This window comes from Hippocampus bargibanti, linkage group LG02, assembly GCF_051943395.1.
Source record: "Hippocampus bargibanti isolate YZ-2025 linkage group LG02, ASM5194339v1, whole genome shotgun sequence".
NCBI classification, from domain to species: domain Eukaryota; kingdom Metazoa; phylum Chordata; class Actinopteri; order Syngnathiformes; family Syngnathidae; genus Hippocampus; species Hippocampus bargibanti.
In genome coordinates this window covers 5,250,758-5,267,581 of record NC_142735.1, presented here as the reverse complement: position 1 = coordinate 5,267,581, position 16,824 = coordinate 5,250,758, and the positions used below count along the sequence as shown (strand labels likewise).

The 16,824-nt window shown below is 39.9% G+C and overlaps 1 protein-coding gene across 7 annotated transcripts in view; it reads right to left on the bottom strand.

Annotated features, from left to right (window-relative positions):
- Positions 1-16,824, bottom strand: part of enox2 (ecto-NOX disulfide-thiol exchanger 2) — a 174,502-nt gene that overhangs the window by 124,605 nt on the left and 33,073 nt on the right. Inside the window, exon 1 of one of the 7 annotated variants that reach the window (XM_089021834.1) lies at positions 12,924-13,384. The exons of 4 other annotated variants lie outside the window; for them this stretch is intronic. In XM_089021834.1, coding sequence (XP_088877960.1) covers positions 12,924-12,945 — 22 coding nt within the window. In that variant the 5' untranslated portion in view covers positions 12,946-13,384. Of the gene's footprint in view, positions 1-56; positions 141-3,693; positions 3,713-12,923; positions 13,385-16,824 lie in introns of those variants that run through there. 2 more of the 7 variants (XM_089021860.1, XM_089021869.1) reach the window with 2 other exon arrangements.

Here is a 16,824-nt window from a genome sequence, read left to right as displayed (position 1 = left end):
ACCAGCCCAGTGCCACTGCAAATCCGGAGCCACAGCTGATTTGTAAATCCAATTACCTCGCTCTCTGTAATGGCTGCGTTCAGTGCCATGATGTTCATTCAGCTGTTGCCAGCGTGCGTCCTTAAGGCCACAAGCTCGCCGATGACTGGCATTCAGCCTGTAGGGCAGATTATTGAAAGAATTGCGTTGAAGTGAATGGCGGCCAAGGGGAAATAGAGGTGCTGTCGGGGTCTGGATGAATAAAAACTGATGGACTCCTGGAAAGTGAAATGAAATTTTTATATCTAGTTTTTTATTTAGCATTTTCTCAGTCAAATGTATTAAGTAGTCCGGATTTAGACTCAAAGGTTCTGAATGTAACAGAATCTTTAAACCAAACTTAGCAGACAATTAAACTTTTGGAATATCACTTTGATGATTTCACTTTAATTGCATGTTTTTAGAGATTGTTACCTTCAAGTCAAAAAACCCAACACAGACCAAAACTTTTCGACCAAAACTGTCCTTACCTCACCAACTGTTTATGACCGTTTGAATGTGGCTAAAAGACTACTTCTACTAATATTTCCACACAACAATATTCAAACCTGGATTAGCTTCGATATTCGAGGTTCAACTCTTACAGCAAAATATTTGCTTATTGCTTATATTATGTAGCATGAACTAAACCCGTGCACTATAATTAAACTGACCAGTTCAAAGGAGCAAGCCAAGAGCATATGACATTAAAGATTTAGTTGCAAAAATAACATGAATGTTGTCAATAATGGTGGAAAGATGCTTTGATTCTCTCCTCTTTCATCTAGAACTGCTTCATGTAACATAGAGGGTACAGAAAGTGCTTAAGAATGAATGACTCTCTGAGTCTTTGTGTTGTCACATTGTCTTTGGGCTGTCATATTATTTGTTATTTAGTTTTTTTTTTTTTGTTGTTCTTTTGACTTCAAGACGGCGCCGCAAGAGTGGCTGCCTTTCCAGAAGCTCATGTATTTTGTTTTCCTACTTTCATTCCTTTCATCACTTTCCTGCTGTGAAATGTAAATGTCTCCACTGTGAGACTAATAAAGGCATATCCAATAATGGACTTCCTAATGCACTGGGCTTGAGTAAATGTCCTTTCATCTAGTATGTACATAGTTTGTTCTCTATGCTTCCTTTGAACTATGATGAGAAAAGGAAACCAGGTGCAGTGGTCTGTTGAGAGGCGAGTGCCCGAATTTAAAAGGTTTTCAACATATTAGCTATTTGGCTGATTTTTTTTTCCGACAAAAATTGTATTACCAGGAATGGCAGCACAGAGAATCCCTGGAATGAATGAGGTGTTAGCAGATTTGATCAATGATGTCGTTGATCCATCTGCAAATTATAAAGTCGTTCGTGGATTTTGCATAAAGTGCAAATCCTTTCGGGATCCAATCAAGCTGTTCGTGTCTGTGTAAAGTCAAATCTAAGGATGACTTTTCTGTGACCAGATAGCCAAGGCCCACACACCAGGAGCAGAACAATATCTCATATGTAATTATGATTTTAGAAAGTACAATACTATATGGTGCTATTTTTCTAATTAAGCAATATAAACATTTTTTTGCGGATTCAAGAATGGATTAATGACATTTGCATTCATTTCAGTGGGGAAAGAATTTTGAATGTGTTCATAGAGCATATAAAAGTTTGTATACAATTGTATACTGTCCGTAACATTGAATAGGAAGAAAAATGCATGTTGTTCTGGAACTGGACAGAATGAAGTGATCTAACAGTGTCAAGATGAGCAATACTATCCTCCAAAGAAAGACTTTCTACAATTTCAACTAGGGCAAGACAATGGTAGGAAGGAAGACAAGGAACTCTGAATCTGGGGCAACTGTACCTTTTGTTGTGTAATTTGTAAACGGTTCCGGGGATGCTTTGCTTTCCGACAACTCTGCATTATCTTACACATGATAAAAGGTATAGTAAATGTATCTGAATTAAAAGTGCAGGAGCATTACAGATGATTGCACATTGTTCCTTCAAAAGCCATAAGGCAGAAAGAACATCGTCAGGTTGGTAAGTTGAACCAAAGGTTGACTTCAGAAGGCATTGTAGTGCTCCTAAGTACAGCAAAAATTTCAAAGAACGCTTAAATTGCACCCCCGCTCCCATTCCAAACTGGCAATGGATCATATCTCCCTCAGTACTTTCTAAAGAAGGACGCATGGATGGGAGTGTGAGGAGGGGTCAGGGGGTAAGGGGGGGTTAACACTGGCTAACTGTAAGATTTGCTGAGCGTTACGTGAGCAAAACCCCATTGATATAAACCTGCAAGTGGCACAGGGCTTCTTTTGAGCTTGAAACTTCCACAGAGCTTATTTATATGAGCCCACATCTTTGAAGGTTTCTGAACATTGCCAAACCGTATGTGTTCTGATCTTGTTTGTGGAGTTACTGAAAAAAAAGGTTTCCACAGAATGTGTCAGGCGAAAGGTTACAGCCCACGTTCCTTCATACCGAAGTCAAACAGATGGTTTCACATATAAAGGGATATGTTTGAATGGACACACTGAACGAGCCAAATGTTATACGGCCAAAGTATATTGCGGAAATGGGAGGTTTAAGGAAGTCGGTCATGTAAGGTAAAGCCACTTTCAACTACCATCACCGTGATTGTAGTTGAAATTGGATTTCCCCTACGTCTCTACGTCTGCTGCCATGATGCCACACAACTTGAGGTGGAACAACAAAAACATGGAGCAAACTATTTGAAATAGGTGTCGAATTTGAGGAAGCGTTCTGTCACAAAGTAAAAAAAAAGTGATAGCATGCCATACAGTCTGAAAAGGACAACAAAAGCACCCATTTTGGTGTCCGAAATAAAATACATGTACACTAAAGTGGTTCTTAACCTTTTTAGAGGTACTGAACCCAATCAGATGTTGATATGCGCATTAACCGAACCCTTCATGAGTGAACAATAAATATGTATTTCCCGCCGCCACATACACATTTTATTAAAAACGGAAAAACATAAATAAACTTGTAAGAGACAAGTACAGACGCTCCCTGACATATGAAAATTCGAGTTATGAACAACGGTATGGGCAAACATTTTTGTAATATCATATGCCAGCCAGTGATGGACAAGTCGGTGCTTCATAACATGTTGTACCCTCCATGGCATATGCTCCGTCGAGCCCCTGAGCCCGACTCACTGAACCTCCAGGGTTAGATTGAAACCAGATTAAGAACCATTGCACTAAACATACAAGTCATTCTGATCAAGGTTATGTTACAAATACAAAACAATTGTGACTCTTTCATCAAAAGGCTTTCAAAATAAAATTCAATAAAAAATGTTTAATGCATCTGAAGCCTTTTTAAGACATCTCAGCGACATATTTGATGTTCGAGTGACAATAAAGGAAAAGGAAGAAGGACATTTGGGAAAATTAACTTTCCGAGTGTTTCAAGGACGGCCTCGAAGGTTGTGATACAAAAGAAAATGGTCTCCTGCCATTGTTTTAGACGGAAAGTAACCCAAAAATCAGACAGCATACAGTACACAGCCGCTCTCCTCTGTTTAGAATGCAGTCTTTGTTCCAGCCACAGCCATTGAATCCTCTACCATTTTTGTTTCCATGTCTTGTTTTCCGCTTGATCCATTTCTGTAGCCCAATGTAAAAGCAACAAAAAATTGACTGCTCTCGGTCTTACTTGCAGCAGACTGATGGCTGCTCTCCAAACAAGCAAAATCTCCAGAATCCCCATGTTCGCTGGTCCAGCCCGCAAAACCACAATGCCTGCTTTCGCAATTCAGTCCATGGAAGAAATGTTGAGTATATTACTCTTTGGGGGGATAGGAGGTGGAGTGTCTTTCAAGCCAGGAGGATCGAGTTGGATATGATGACAGTGATTTCCCAAGGTATCCCAAACATGTTCCATAGGATGTCCTGAATGAATCCAGTATGTTTTACAGAAGAAATTACATTCCGAGAACATAATTAAACCACTACAAATTGTAATGAAGAGTTTCACGACAAATTTCTGTGAACATTTGCATTAAACGTCAAACCGCATATATTGTGATCAAACAAGGTGGATTTTTTTTCACTTTACCCAGCCCAGATTATTTTTATTTCTATTGTACAAGTTGGTGTTTATCATCTTGTAGCTATTAAGATGCATTATTGCACTATCACATCTATTATTATTACTTAGGCAGGCACATGAAAGCACACAGCCAACCGTGTTGTGGACTATTTGAAAAGATCAATTCTTGTTCTGTTTATTTCTATTGTTCAAGGCAGTGGTTTTCACAGGTTTATTTCTATTATGTTAATTGGTGGTTACTGTATTATCAAGACAATACAGCGTAAGTATATGTTGTAACTATTTTATGAGCTATTCAGAAGAGGTTTACCTTGACACTGAAATGCATAAACTAACGTTAACTTGTTGATTTAAGGAGAAATATTAAAAATAAGGAGTGTCCCGAATTCGGAACATTCTAACGCTAACGCTATTTTTGCTTTTATGAATGTTGCTGTGCCGATGACCATTTTGTGTTTGGGAGCCTTTTACTGAGCGAGTTGCTTGTTCTGTAGCCACAAAGTGACATATGTCTTCTTGTGCCGGTCCCAAGCCCGGATAAATACAGAGGGTTGTGTCAGGAAGGGCATCCGACGTAAAAGCTTGGCCAAAACAAACATGTGGATAAAACCTCTAAAGATGGAGGACACTGATTTGCTGTGGCGACCCCTTGAAGGGAAAAGCCGAAAGGAAAAGACGAAGTATTATCAAGAACAAGGAACATATACACACACGCACACATCTTTTAATTAATGTATGTTGACATTTCTTTTTCTTGAATGCTCTCAGTGTAGTAAAATAAGTTTACTTATTTGTTTTAATATATTATTGTTTGTATAGTGAATATGAAGATGTATAATAAATGGATCAGATTCATATTTAAAAACTATATTTTGGATTTTATGATCTCATATGAAGACATTCTTCCTATGTTTCTGGTTATGTTATTATATTGCTGATGTATGTGCAAATAAATACATAACTAAAATAAACAACTCCAAATCAATAAATGTGTGGAGGAACAACATTAATTATAGGGCAAATCAAACACACAAGGCAGCAATGCTGTGGACTTTTTTTGTTCCTGGTTTGTTCCTTATTTCTATTGTGCAGGGGGGCGTATATCAACAATGACTGAAAACAGGAGACATCAAATTTGTTCATGATTAAACATATAATGAACTTCAGCAGATTATTTATTGAGCATGTTACAATACTGTAATAGCATGATGGACCTATATTGGATGACTGCTGTATTTCCAATAATAGTTTATTGCTAAAATGGAAGACAGCAATTACCTTGCAAGAAACCATCGCGTCATAATATTTTGATGACACAGGAATGTCGCATACAAATAATGCTGACCAATCTCATTTGGGCTACAGCCCACTTTTTCCAAGCCTGCCAGAGAAGAAGAAACGCAAACCTGATCACTCAACCGCACACTCACACTTGCCAAATATATCTGACTTTAGGTGTCAAGTGGGTTGAAGCGCAGCTCAGATTGCCTGGTGCGAGACCACTGTTAAACACCTTATTAGAAAGCGCAAGAAGTGAGCTCGGTATAAAAGCCAGAGCCAAGCCTGGTGTATTTCAAAGGTGGGGTGCTGTGAACACCAGACATCTGGGTATTATATCCCTTGATGAGGAGTGTAGCAAAAGTAATAAATGTCCATTCATACAATGCCAACAATGCAGGCAATCTCGAGTGATGATATTTCAAGTAAAGAAAAAAAAAAAAAAACAGGCTCGAACGGTGAATAAAAACTCATTGGGTCCATTCATCACCCAAGATGAAAGCATTCAAGTATTATTTGGATTGGATTTACCTCTATTTGTCTTGCAGTGGAGAATTTTACATTTCACAGCAGCAAAGTTATGAAAGGAAGAGAAAAAGGAAAGAAAGAAGTAGAAAAACAAAATACAGGGGCTGCTGGAAAGGCAGCCACACTCGCGGCACCATCTTGAAGTCAAAAGAACAAAAAAAAATGACAAATATGAGAACACAACGACACAGAGAGCCTTTATTTCTTAATCACTTTCTGTACCCTCTGTTACATGAAGCAGTTCGATAAGAAAGAGGAGAGGATCAAAGCGTCATTTTCACCAGTGGATCAGAGACATCATGGTGGAATGTGCATGGTGGAATTTCTAGCAGGAGTAAGCACCGTTAACGTTCCCATTGAACATCAGCGGAGTCCTGAATTCCTGCAGGGATCCATCCTAATATTTCTTGTCCAACTGCTTTGGATAAAGTTGCTAGCATGCAACAGCACAAAATATCTCTTGGGAATGGCAGCCTGCCGGGTAGACAAAAAAAAACAATCAAAGCGGGACACACTGGGAAGCATGTCTACAAATGCGTCCCTGCACAATGGACAGCAAGTACAACACTATCTTAAGCACAAAGTGACTCATTGATTGGATTGGATTTGGCTTTATTAGTCTCACAATGGAGACATTTACATTTCACAGCAGCAAAGTGATGAAAGGAATTAAAGTAGAAAAGATAAAAGATTGATAAGATGTTATGACTCTGTTCTCTTGTGATTTTGTTTTTTTTTACGGGAACGTTAAGGTGAAAATTGATTGACAGGTGAATATTCATAGTTCTACATCAAGGACAACTTCTGAGAGGCATAGTTGATTCCACAAAGGTAAATCAATCAGAATCAGAAAGCCTTTAATAGTTCCACAATGGGGAAATTTGCAGTCCACAGCAGCAATTTGAAAGGGGGGCGGGGTGAAAAGACAAAAAACAAAGGATTCTAAGCAAAACAGAAAGGAATGAAACATATAACCGCAAAAATGTTTCATAAAGAACTGCACATAGTACAAGTATGAAAAAGCATATTTGATATATGTAACTGTACTGAGTCAACATAAGGTGGCTGTGCTATTTACAAAAAAGAGTAAATGTTAATTTAATTAATTTAAACAAATGTATAATTGTACATCCATTCTTCTCCCACATACCTGCCACATTCATTCATGTTTTGGTTTCCAGACCATAAAAGTTGATCGCCGCCCACAAGTGCGCAGAAGGAAGATTTATTAGTAGTCAAACATGAGGAATGTCATCCTCTGTGTTCTATCCCTCGCACACTCAACACTGTACACTGCTTACAGACAAGTGTAATACAGCAAAATCCAAACCATATGTATTCACACACCATTAACATGCAGGAGGTGTCGTGATTTACAAGCTGCAAAGTATTCATTTACAGCGAAATAGGAAGAATTGATTTTGGAAAAACAATCTGTTGCGAACGAGATTGTAGTGGTTTGCATTAAGTGTGGCGACTATTATCACAATGCTTTGCATAAAATGTGGCTACTGTAAATCCATGCCTCATAAATGCCACATCACCCAAACAGCATTGCCTTTAACTGGATTTTCACATTCAGAACAAGCCACGTTGGTACCTTTACAATCATTCACAATCCACCGCAGATTGCTTTTTAGCTACTTCAACAAGATGACACTATGGTGTATGTAGATATTCCCAGAGTGCGCCATTTACTCAAACAGCACAAACAAAAAAAAGCTCAAAATCTTATCTGTCGCACTGAAAAACTTGATTTGGAAATAACTTGCTGCATAGTCAAAAATGTCATCATCGCCAAACGTTAATTAATAGTTCCTGTAATGTGTTCAAGGACAAGTGAAGCAGATTCACAATGTTCCTGTCATTCAATATTAAACAAGTGCTTTCTTTTCAGATAAGGAAAACATGACTGGTCTTCTTTTTAAGAAATATTGGAAACAGATAATTACAACATTAACAATTTCAGCAGCCTGAATTGCTCTGTCATGACCGTTTTATTGACATTTATTTTGGCTTTGTTGACATTTTAAGAGCCCAAGGGATCTCACATTGATTTTGATTGCTGTTATGTTTATGTGGCAATGGCAGGATATCTGCAAGGGAGAAGCTAAGACACACTGAATTAATAAAATAATATCAACCACATCATGTTACAAAATGATTACCACTGCATGTAATTAATGGAATTTGAAAAATTCTGGTGAGCTTTGGCGGCATACAAAAATGAATGGTGTGGAGGGGCCTAGCCTGGCCCTTTGACCTCGAGTTTGGGACTCCTCTTCTGCGGGGGAGTTGGTGATAAAATGTTGGACACGTGTAACCCAATGAACAGTATAATCCGGTGTCTTCAGAACACTTTACTATGCTGGGCTCAAAGGGACTGTCAGAAGGGTTTAACTCAGCAGGCGAGCAAAGCGGCCGCCATCCCACCTCACCGCTTCACAGAATCAGGCTGATGGCTGACTATGTTTCTTGCGGAGCTCCTCAACTTGCGGGGTCCTTAGCTCCAATTTCAAGGTTCCCTGCCTGGTTGCTTATCAGGAAAACGATTAAGGCATGAAGAGCTTGAGCTGTATCACCGATACACTTCGCAGTTCTTGTCAGCGCGCTGCCAAGCTCTCTTAGCGACTCAGATTCCATACGGCAGGTTGAAAAGAGCTGCCACAACCCAGCTCGCTGATCCTCAAAGGGATGTGCCAACTCTGGCTATTAGTATACTTTGTTTCCCATTTGATGTTTGTGAGACATGGGCACGGCCTGTGTTATTCATTAGAGAACAATTGCACAGCAGACTTGCTGTCGGGCATATACAAGTAAGCAATAGGTACAGGAGTAGACAGCAATCAGTATTTTTCATTAGGATGCTAAGGAGATTCAAGAGTGATGAAGCAAAAAGAAAACAGTCAAATTATTACCGAAACAGCCTTTGAGTGCTGGCGTGTGACAGGAAGTGGAATCCCTAGCCCACTTCCTTCCTCTCATAGATTGTTAAAGTATAACTGATTGATGAGAAAGTGGGAGTCTGTGCATCGGTGGTGCCATTTCGGCAAACAGAAAAAGTCTTCCGTAGGTGCACGAGGTCATGAATGTCTACCTTTGATGAATTCAAGTCACAGACACTGAACTGAGTCATGATGTTTCCAGCAATTTGGCGAATCTTATCCACATCAAACGTCTTATTTATGCTCCTGAGGAAACGAGACAAACTGCAGATCCTGCATGAGTCAACAGTGAACTGTTGACCATGACTCAGCTTGAAGTAAACTGCTTTAATTAGAAAAAGCAACACAGTAGACTATTTACTATCATATTGTTGCTGTCCAAATGCCAATCTGGTATATTTGCTTTATTTCACCAGAAAGACATCCTCCGGGTTCTCCTCAAACTCGTGGAAAGCTGACATTAATAATAGCTGCTTGATTACTATTCAACACCTGTACTGTCCTTCAAAACACATTCCTCCTTTTTGACCACAAATTGTCTCAAACATCAACAACCTGGGGTAAAAGCAAAAAGCCGATTTATCATTTAGGCTTATGTTTGGAGTACTGGTTTCAACACCAAGAGAAAAAAACGTGAAGAGCTTTTAATGATGGTGAATGACTCCGTCAAGCCAAATTACGTGTGATTCATGAAACATTTTTCATCTGTCTGTTATGTCCATGAAGGGACACCACATGCATTCGTTTCATATTTTGGTACATCATCTGCTGATGTCTACCAAGCAATTAAAATGCCATTGATGTGTTTAAAGAAATTCAGCTGAGCCACTGGCTTTAGGTTGCCCACCACAGCTAAAAAACAAGCGATGTCAACTCATTGAGGTAACCATATCTCCATGTCAGTTGCTTTCATAAGTCCTCTGGACAGCCGCAACTGACAGACTATACTTTCGAAAACACAAGTCGTCAGGAATCAACCTATTAAAATGTGTACATTTTGCAAAAGGTGTCAAGTCTCCCGATGTTGCAGGCGACAGCCAGTCGTCCGCTCTGCATTCAGCACTCATTTGTTCTGTGGCGCTATCGTCCTCTGCCAGAGATGAAATATTTAAGTGCTGCCTCTCAAGCAAGCACATTGAAAAAGCAACAACCCCATTTCACTCGCTTCCTCGTACCTTTAAAGGCCAGCTAATAGATGCTGATCGATCTAACCATATACAAGGTTGTATGCCTTTTGCCCTTCCTGTCGGTCGCACAAAGGCACTCAGAGAAATCACTTATTCGAGAGGTTGTGAAGAAGCGAGACTTGTCGGCAGAAATAGCATTAAACTTAACATGGAGCTTTGATTACTTTGAAAGGAGTGACAGATGCTGCCAAAGGCACAACAGTCAACCATGCTCACATCAAATTTAAGGTATGAATAATGGTTATATCTTAAAGCTCCAAGTAAGTTTTGCATTGCTTTTTGCAAGTCAAAATGTGCATTTTCTCCCCCATCAATACACCCTGGTCGAGGTTACTGTGCAGCTGTCTGCATTTCCGCTTTGTTAGTGTTTTTTTATCATTTCAAATAATGTCCGACGTACTACAACTTTTATACGGAAATTGTAATCATTGATACGAACAACTATTAGCCAAGGTTGACAGGTATGAAACTCAAACTTGCGACATTTTCACATTTTTTTGATCGAAGTCTAACTCCTGGAAATGCTTGGGAGGATTCCTCACAAAACGACTGTAGTTTTCTTTTACTTTTCACACTTTTTGTTGATTTTTCTCCGGCAAAACAACGCTAACTCTTGAGTCTCGATTCCAGGAATGAGCTGTCACTCTGGATTTCAGGAAAGACCCATACCACGCGCATGCACAATTTATCTGAAGGAAGCTAACAGCTAGCACTGTGCCAATCGGAATTTTCATTATTAACCATAACCCAGAGTAGTTGGCAGGTATGCAAAAAGCTTTGCTGTGGACATGCTCACGTCACAAACACGTAAGCAGTCGGAGTTCGAGGAAAGCTCAGTGCTATTTCGGCGGCATTAGCAATGAGTGGCTCGGCTGGTTAACTAGTATGGCTAAACACTTTGTGGCATTACTATTTAAAAGCATTTGGGCTCCGCAGAGAAAACACAACGCGCTAAACAGAACCAGAAAAAAAGTTCCATTAAGGTGTTTGTCAGCCAGGACAAGTGATCAATAAATGTACATTAATACAGTATTAAATATTTATGAGTAAGGATATCGTTTTTCACAACAGCCCATACTTTCGATTTCTGCACAATATAGGTTCACAGCACTACAGTATGAACTGAAATTTAGTGGTTGAAATTGGCTCGATGAACATTTTAAGACATGAAATACAGTTTACTGATACAGTCGAAGATATAAAAAAGCTAAGCAATTCTTTAATTGTTATATTGTGATATTTTTATTTCTAAAACAATTTATTTAGGTCCCTGGGATTAACCTAAAAATGATTTTAATAATAAATTGATCCTAAAAATAGCAAAGTTACTCCGCAAAGGAAGTTATTGATTCACAAAACTGCCACATGAACAAAACCAGTACTTAGAGCCTGGATAGCCATTGAAGGACGGTCAAATAGACCCACAAGACATTTCATATTTGTGGGCCGACAATGATCTGGGTCATGTGAGGCTGATTATGAGTTTTATCACTTGCACAAGATTGCAGGAAAGCACATTTTATATCATTTCTGCGAATACCAGCAATACAGTCGATTGTGCGCCTTGAGTTCACTGAAAAAGAGAAACAAAACTGTAATCTAATTGAGTGAAATTTAAGCTGTAGTTCAAGGAAAGACAGACAAAGGAGTTGTACATCACACTGGCACAACCCAACAGCAATCAGGAGGATCTGGGATAGATTAACGCCATAATTTTTAAACACGTGAACCAGTTTTCAGATTATTACAACTGCAGGAAAATATAATAAACCTAAAAGTGAACTATGATTACAATGAAAAGACAGAAAAAAATTGCTAAAAATAAGTCAAACAACCAACAATAATGTGAAACATTTCAGGCAAATGGGTGCCAAAGGTGAAAACACCTTCAAAAAGTCATAAAAGATATGTTGTATTTTAATTTATCACACCACTAATGTCCTGAAATGTCCTCCTAATGTACCGAATGTCTGACATACATCATCCCTAAAAGCATAAACAGTGAACCACTTATCAAGCAATTTCTGAGTCACAGAAATGAACCGTTATGTCAGTGATTATTTCATAAAAAAAGACAACTAATTGTGGTGTTGCAGTGCCACAACAAGAAGGCAATTACTTTTCTGAGAAGTCTTGAGTGCATCAAGTAAAAAAGTGTCAGAACTGGAACCACTTAACCGCATTTCGACCAAGTAAGAAGTCAAAAACGTCTACAGAGGGACAGCAAGACAATTTAATCAGAACATGCTGTTGGATGTTCAATGTACATTAACCCCAAAAGGTCTAAGCACTGCCACCATTTTCATTAATGACATAGCCAAGCACAGATACCACTGGATACACCCCCCCCCCCCCCCCGAAAAAAAAACGCTCATCGGCCGATAGCGCTGCGGGAATACTACTAAAGTGTCAACACAGGAAGCTGAACACAGTTGAGCAGGTTAATGGGAGCTCTTCAAAACAGTAAGGCTGTTAATTAGATCCGGTGAGGCCACACACCACAAACAAAAATCGGGGCTATCCATGCATAGGAAATATGAGTCAGATATTTGAGCATCAGAATGCAACCAGGCAACATCTAATATTGGGTGTGAAAAACAAACCCATACCATGGATCAACACTTCATGCATTAGCCAAGACTGCAATGTCAATCAAGATAATACTATAGTAGGGGGAACATGAACGTAACATAAAGCATCTGCCACACAGCTCATAGAACACAACAAAAAAAAAAACAAGAAATAAAAGAAAAGCTGTTAAGAGAAGCCACATTGCGATCACAGATCAGAGCAACTAAACGTGCCCCAAAGCGATGCAGTCGGAGTGGCTACCCCAGCGTAAATCGCCCGGAGGCTACACCGCAACAAAAAGCATTGAAAAGTTGTCAACATGTACCTGTGTACTGCAACAGAAACATTGTCCAAAGTGCTCCGAGTTGCGATTTTGTTTTCCACCACTATGTTTGTATGCGATTGTCCTCTTTGCTGCCAATAAATCCCGGGATAGAGCCGCGATTGATCTGTCGTCCCCTCTTCGCTGCGGTCCGCGCTGCTCGGCAGGCTGGGATGCAATGACAGCACAGCAGCAGCAACGCTCACAGAAAGAGACTTCTTTTTTATTTTTTCATCCCTCGATCGCGTCTCTCTCTCTCTTTCTCTTCCTCTCGTTTTAAAACGCACGTCCCGCCCTCACGACAACGACGTGCTTCGGTTCCAGTTCGGCTACATCCATGGGCGGGGGGATGGAGTGGAGAGAGAAAGAGTGCGCGGGTGCAGGACGAGACGCCGGCGACAGAGGCTCTTAGAGCGACTGAAGAGAATGATGCACGGAAACATTCCTCCTCTAAGACAGAACTCGCTGGATAGGATGCGTGTGCGCGTTTGCTTGGACGTGTACTTACTTATCTACGCGCGCGGGAAAGAGAGAGCGAGAGAGAGAGAGAATAAGAGAGAAGGGAGAGAGACAGAGAGGAAGAGGGAGAGACAGAGGGTATGACAGAGAGAGAGTGGGGGATGGAGACAGAGAGAGAGACAGTCAGAGAAAGTGAGAGAGAGAAAGAGAGAAAATCACAGAGCGAGAGAGACAGAGAGAAGGAGAGACAGAGAAAGAGAGAGAGAGAAATAGAGAAAATCACAGAGCGAGAGGCAGAGAGGAGAGAGACAGAGAGCAAGAAAAGAGAGAGGAGAGAAAGAGACAGACAGACAGACAGAGGAAAAGACAGGGGAGAGAGAGAAAGAGAGCGAGAGAGACAGAGAGGTCGAGACTGAGAGAGTGGGACAGAGAGAGAGAGGCAGAGAGGGAGAGAGACAGAGAGCAAGAATAGAGAGAGGAGAGAAAGAGAGAGAGAGACAGACAGACAGGAAAAGAGGGGAGAGAGAGAAAGAGAGCGAGAGAGAAAGAGAGCGAGAGAGACAGAGAGGTCGAGACAGAGAGTGGGACAGAGAGAGAGAGAGAGGCAGAGAGGGAGAGAGATACTATATATAAGCATACATCAATCCCGCAACGCCTTGAGAAGACTAAAAACAACAACAAATAACAACCTCGCACAACGTCAATGTGTAAAACGGTGAAAAAAATGAAAACAAAAAGCAAAAGAGGACATTGTTTTCAAACTTTTAAAATGCTTTCAAGGAGCAGTCGTACCTCCCGCTGCCAGCTGGGGGATCAGCAGCATGCGGATGCTCACTTCAATGCTGTCAAACTTTATGGTGCGAGGCGAATTTTGTGATGAGAACAATTTCACTGCACTCCACCCAACAAAACATCAAAAAAGGGGATACATGAGTCAATAATGTACATTCTGATATCTTACTGGGGAGGTTTTAATTGTTCTGACAATAGAACAACATTTCAACAATGTACATTCTGATATCTTACTGGGGAGGTTTTAATTGTTCTGACAATAGAACATAGAACAACATTGCGCGTTATACTTGAATAAATAAGGTAACTCATTTTTTTTCTGATGAAAGAAGAGAGGCTAACGTTTCTTGCGCTGCATCAAATGTTTATGTAGACCTAAATGTCAATATTATGTGGATCCTGCAATTTGAGTGAAAATGACAAAAACCCTGGCACTGAAGTGGACAGATTTTTGCACGTCTGGCATTGAATGAGTTAATATACAAAATAAATAATAAATTTCAAATATTATAAATATGCACATACAGTACATATCGCTGGTATCGGGCCAAAATGTCATCGGACGCAATTTAGGTAAATGTCATATTTTTCAAATGTATTGGTCAATCCACAATCACATTAACACCATGAATGTGTCGCCAGTCAGTTGCAGTACCATTTTGACTTCAAAAGTATTTTCCCCCTAGTCTATTGCTCCAATGTGTGCCGCCTAAGCAGCATTGCAATTTGATGTTTGACCAGTGAGCTCTCATTTTAAAGACTTCGCTCCAATGTTGACATCAAGCAAACAAAGAGTTAAGCTAGCAAAATGCTCCAAGCTTCTAACCCGCCTCTGTATTCATACTCACAAGTTCAAATAAACACAACCAAAAGGTACAAAGAAACGGTGGTGCATGCATTCATTTTTTTTAGATTACTGTCTGGCGGGTAGATGCTAAGAGAAATACTATGTCGCTGAAAGCACTGTGCATAATGACTAGAATGAAAACGTCTAGTCGCAAATGAACTATTCAAAATGCCTCCACAGACACGCACACAGTCACACACACACAAAAGGAGAAAAATACCAAACCCTATAAATATTAATGTACGAATGGGGGGTCCACGGTTCAAGTCCAAAAACCTTGGACAAACTGAGAATCAAATTATTGTGCTCTCTGCCACACCAAAAGGTCTCCTACCATATATGCCATATAGCGCACTCATTTCCAAGGTAAATATACACTCTTGCTGAAGGCCAGACTACTGTTGCAGTTTCCACACCTAGCTCCAAAGTGGAAAAGAGCTCCCACTACAAAAAAGTACAGTTTCACAAACAAATCATGAAATGTGCTTGGCAAACAAAAAATGTGTTTCTCTCCACCAAAGGGATCGCCGGTTAAACGGCAAGAAATATGGGCTCAAGATTGCAATGTAGACAAAGGAGGAAAAAAAGTGACCTCAAGTCTCCAAGAAATGATAGCATCAATGTTTTCCCTTTGTTTTGACAAACAGAAAACCATGCACTGAATGATAAATGTGAGCCTGTTTCATATTTGGGAGTTCACTTATATAGCACAAAGACAGATAGAAACAACCATACCTTCAGAGAATGTGACGTGATGCTGTTGTGAATGCATGTACTGTACCCGAATTAATAATAATAATAATAATAATAATAATAATAATAATAGATTTAATTTATGAGCGCCTTTCAAAACTCTCAAGGACACTTTACAGTCACAGGATATTTTTTTCTGCGGGTGAGCAGCGGCAGCCACACGCACCAGCGTTCCAACCCCATTGCCGGAGACGGCAAAGAATATCCCTAAACTCATGCCCGCCAGACATCTTGTTGAATACAAATATTTCATATCAGCCCCACACATTTCTTAAATTGACACACTTACAAGATAGGCGGAATCAAAGGAGAGCAGAATGTTATGCAGAGAATGCCTGGAAACGCTTCTGAGCTACTACGACAACGCGGGAACCCCATCTGACACATTTGGACATGTTTTGCTTTTGCGTTTTTTTTGACGTGCAAGCGTGCATTCTTTGTTTAATGTGCCCTCTTAAATGGATTAACTGAGGGGAAGGAAAGGAAACATGGAACACACATGCCTGCATTGTTGTGGTATCTACCAAGTTGAACATAATAAAAATTGGGGAAGTTGATGATTTTTCCATTTGTTCGCACATTTACTCTTCAAGAAACTGAGCGAAGCAATTGCTATCGAGATTTCAAAGTTCCATGTGACCATAACTCATTCACTGCCATTGTGGATTTTATTCGGGAATTTAAAATATGACGTAGAGCTCCTTTCCCGAATTTGTTCGAGTTTAGGTTTTTCTCGCAAGGGTCGGACCTCTGGCAATGCTTTTCCCTTCCAATGAGGAGGAAGCATTTCCTTTTTTTCCATGTTAGCGCTTTGTTCCAGCTTCAGCTGTTGTTAAAACACTAAATAACCACACATATATAACTATTGAATATATTTTGGACAGCCACCCTCATTTCAAGCTCGTAGACTCCAGACCCATACAATTTAGGAATTAACTATTTTTTCTGATGAAAGAGGAGCGTCTAAGGTTCCTTATGCTGCAGTGAATGTTTAAGTAGTCCTAAAACTCAATATTCTGTGGGTCCTGGAATTTTGAGTGACAATGACAAAAA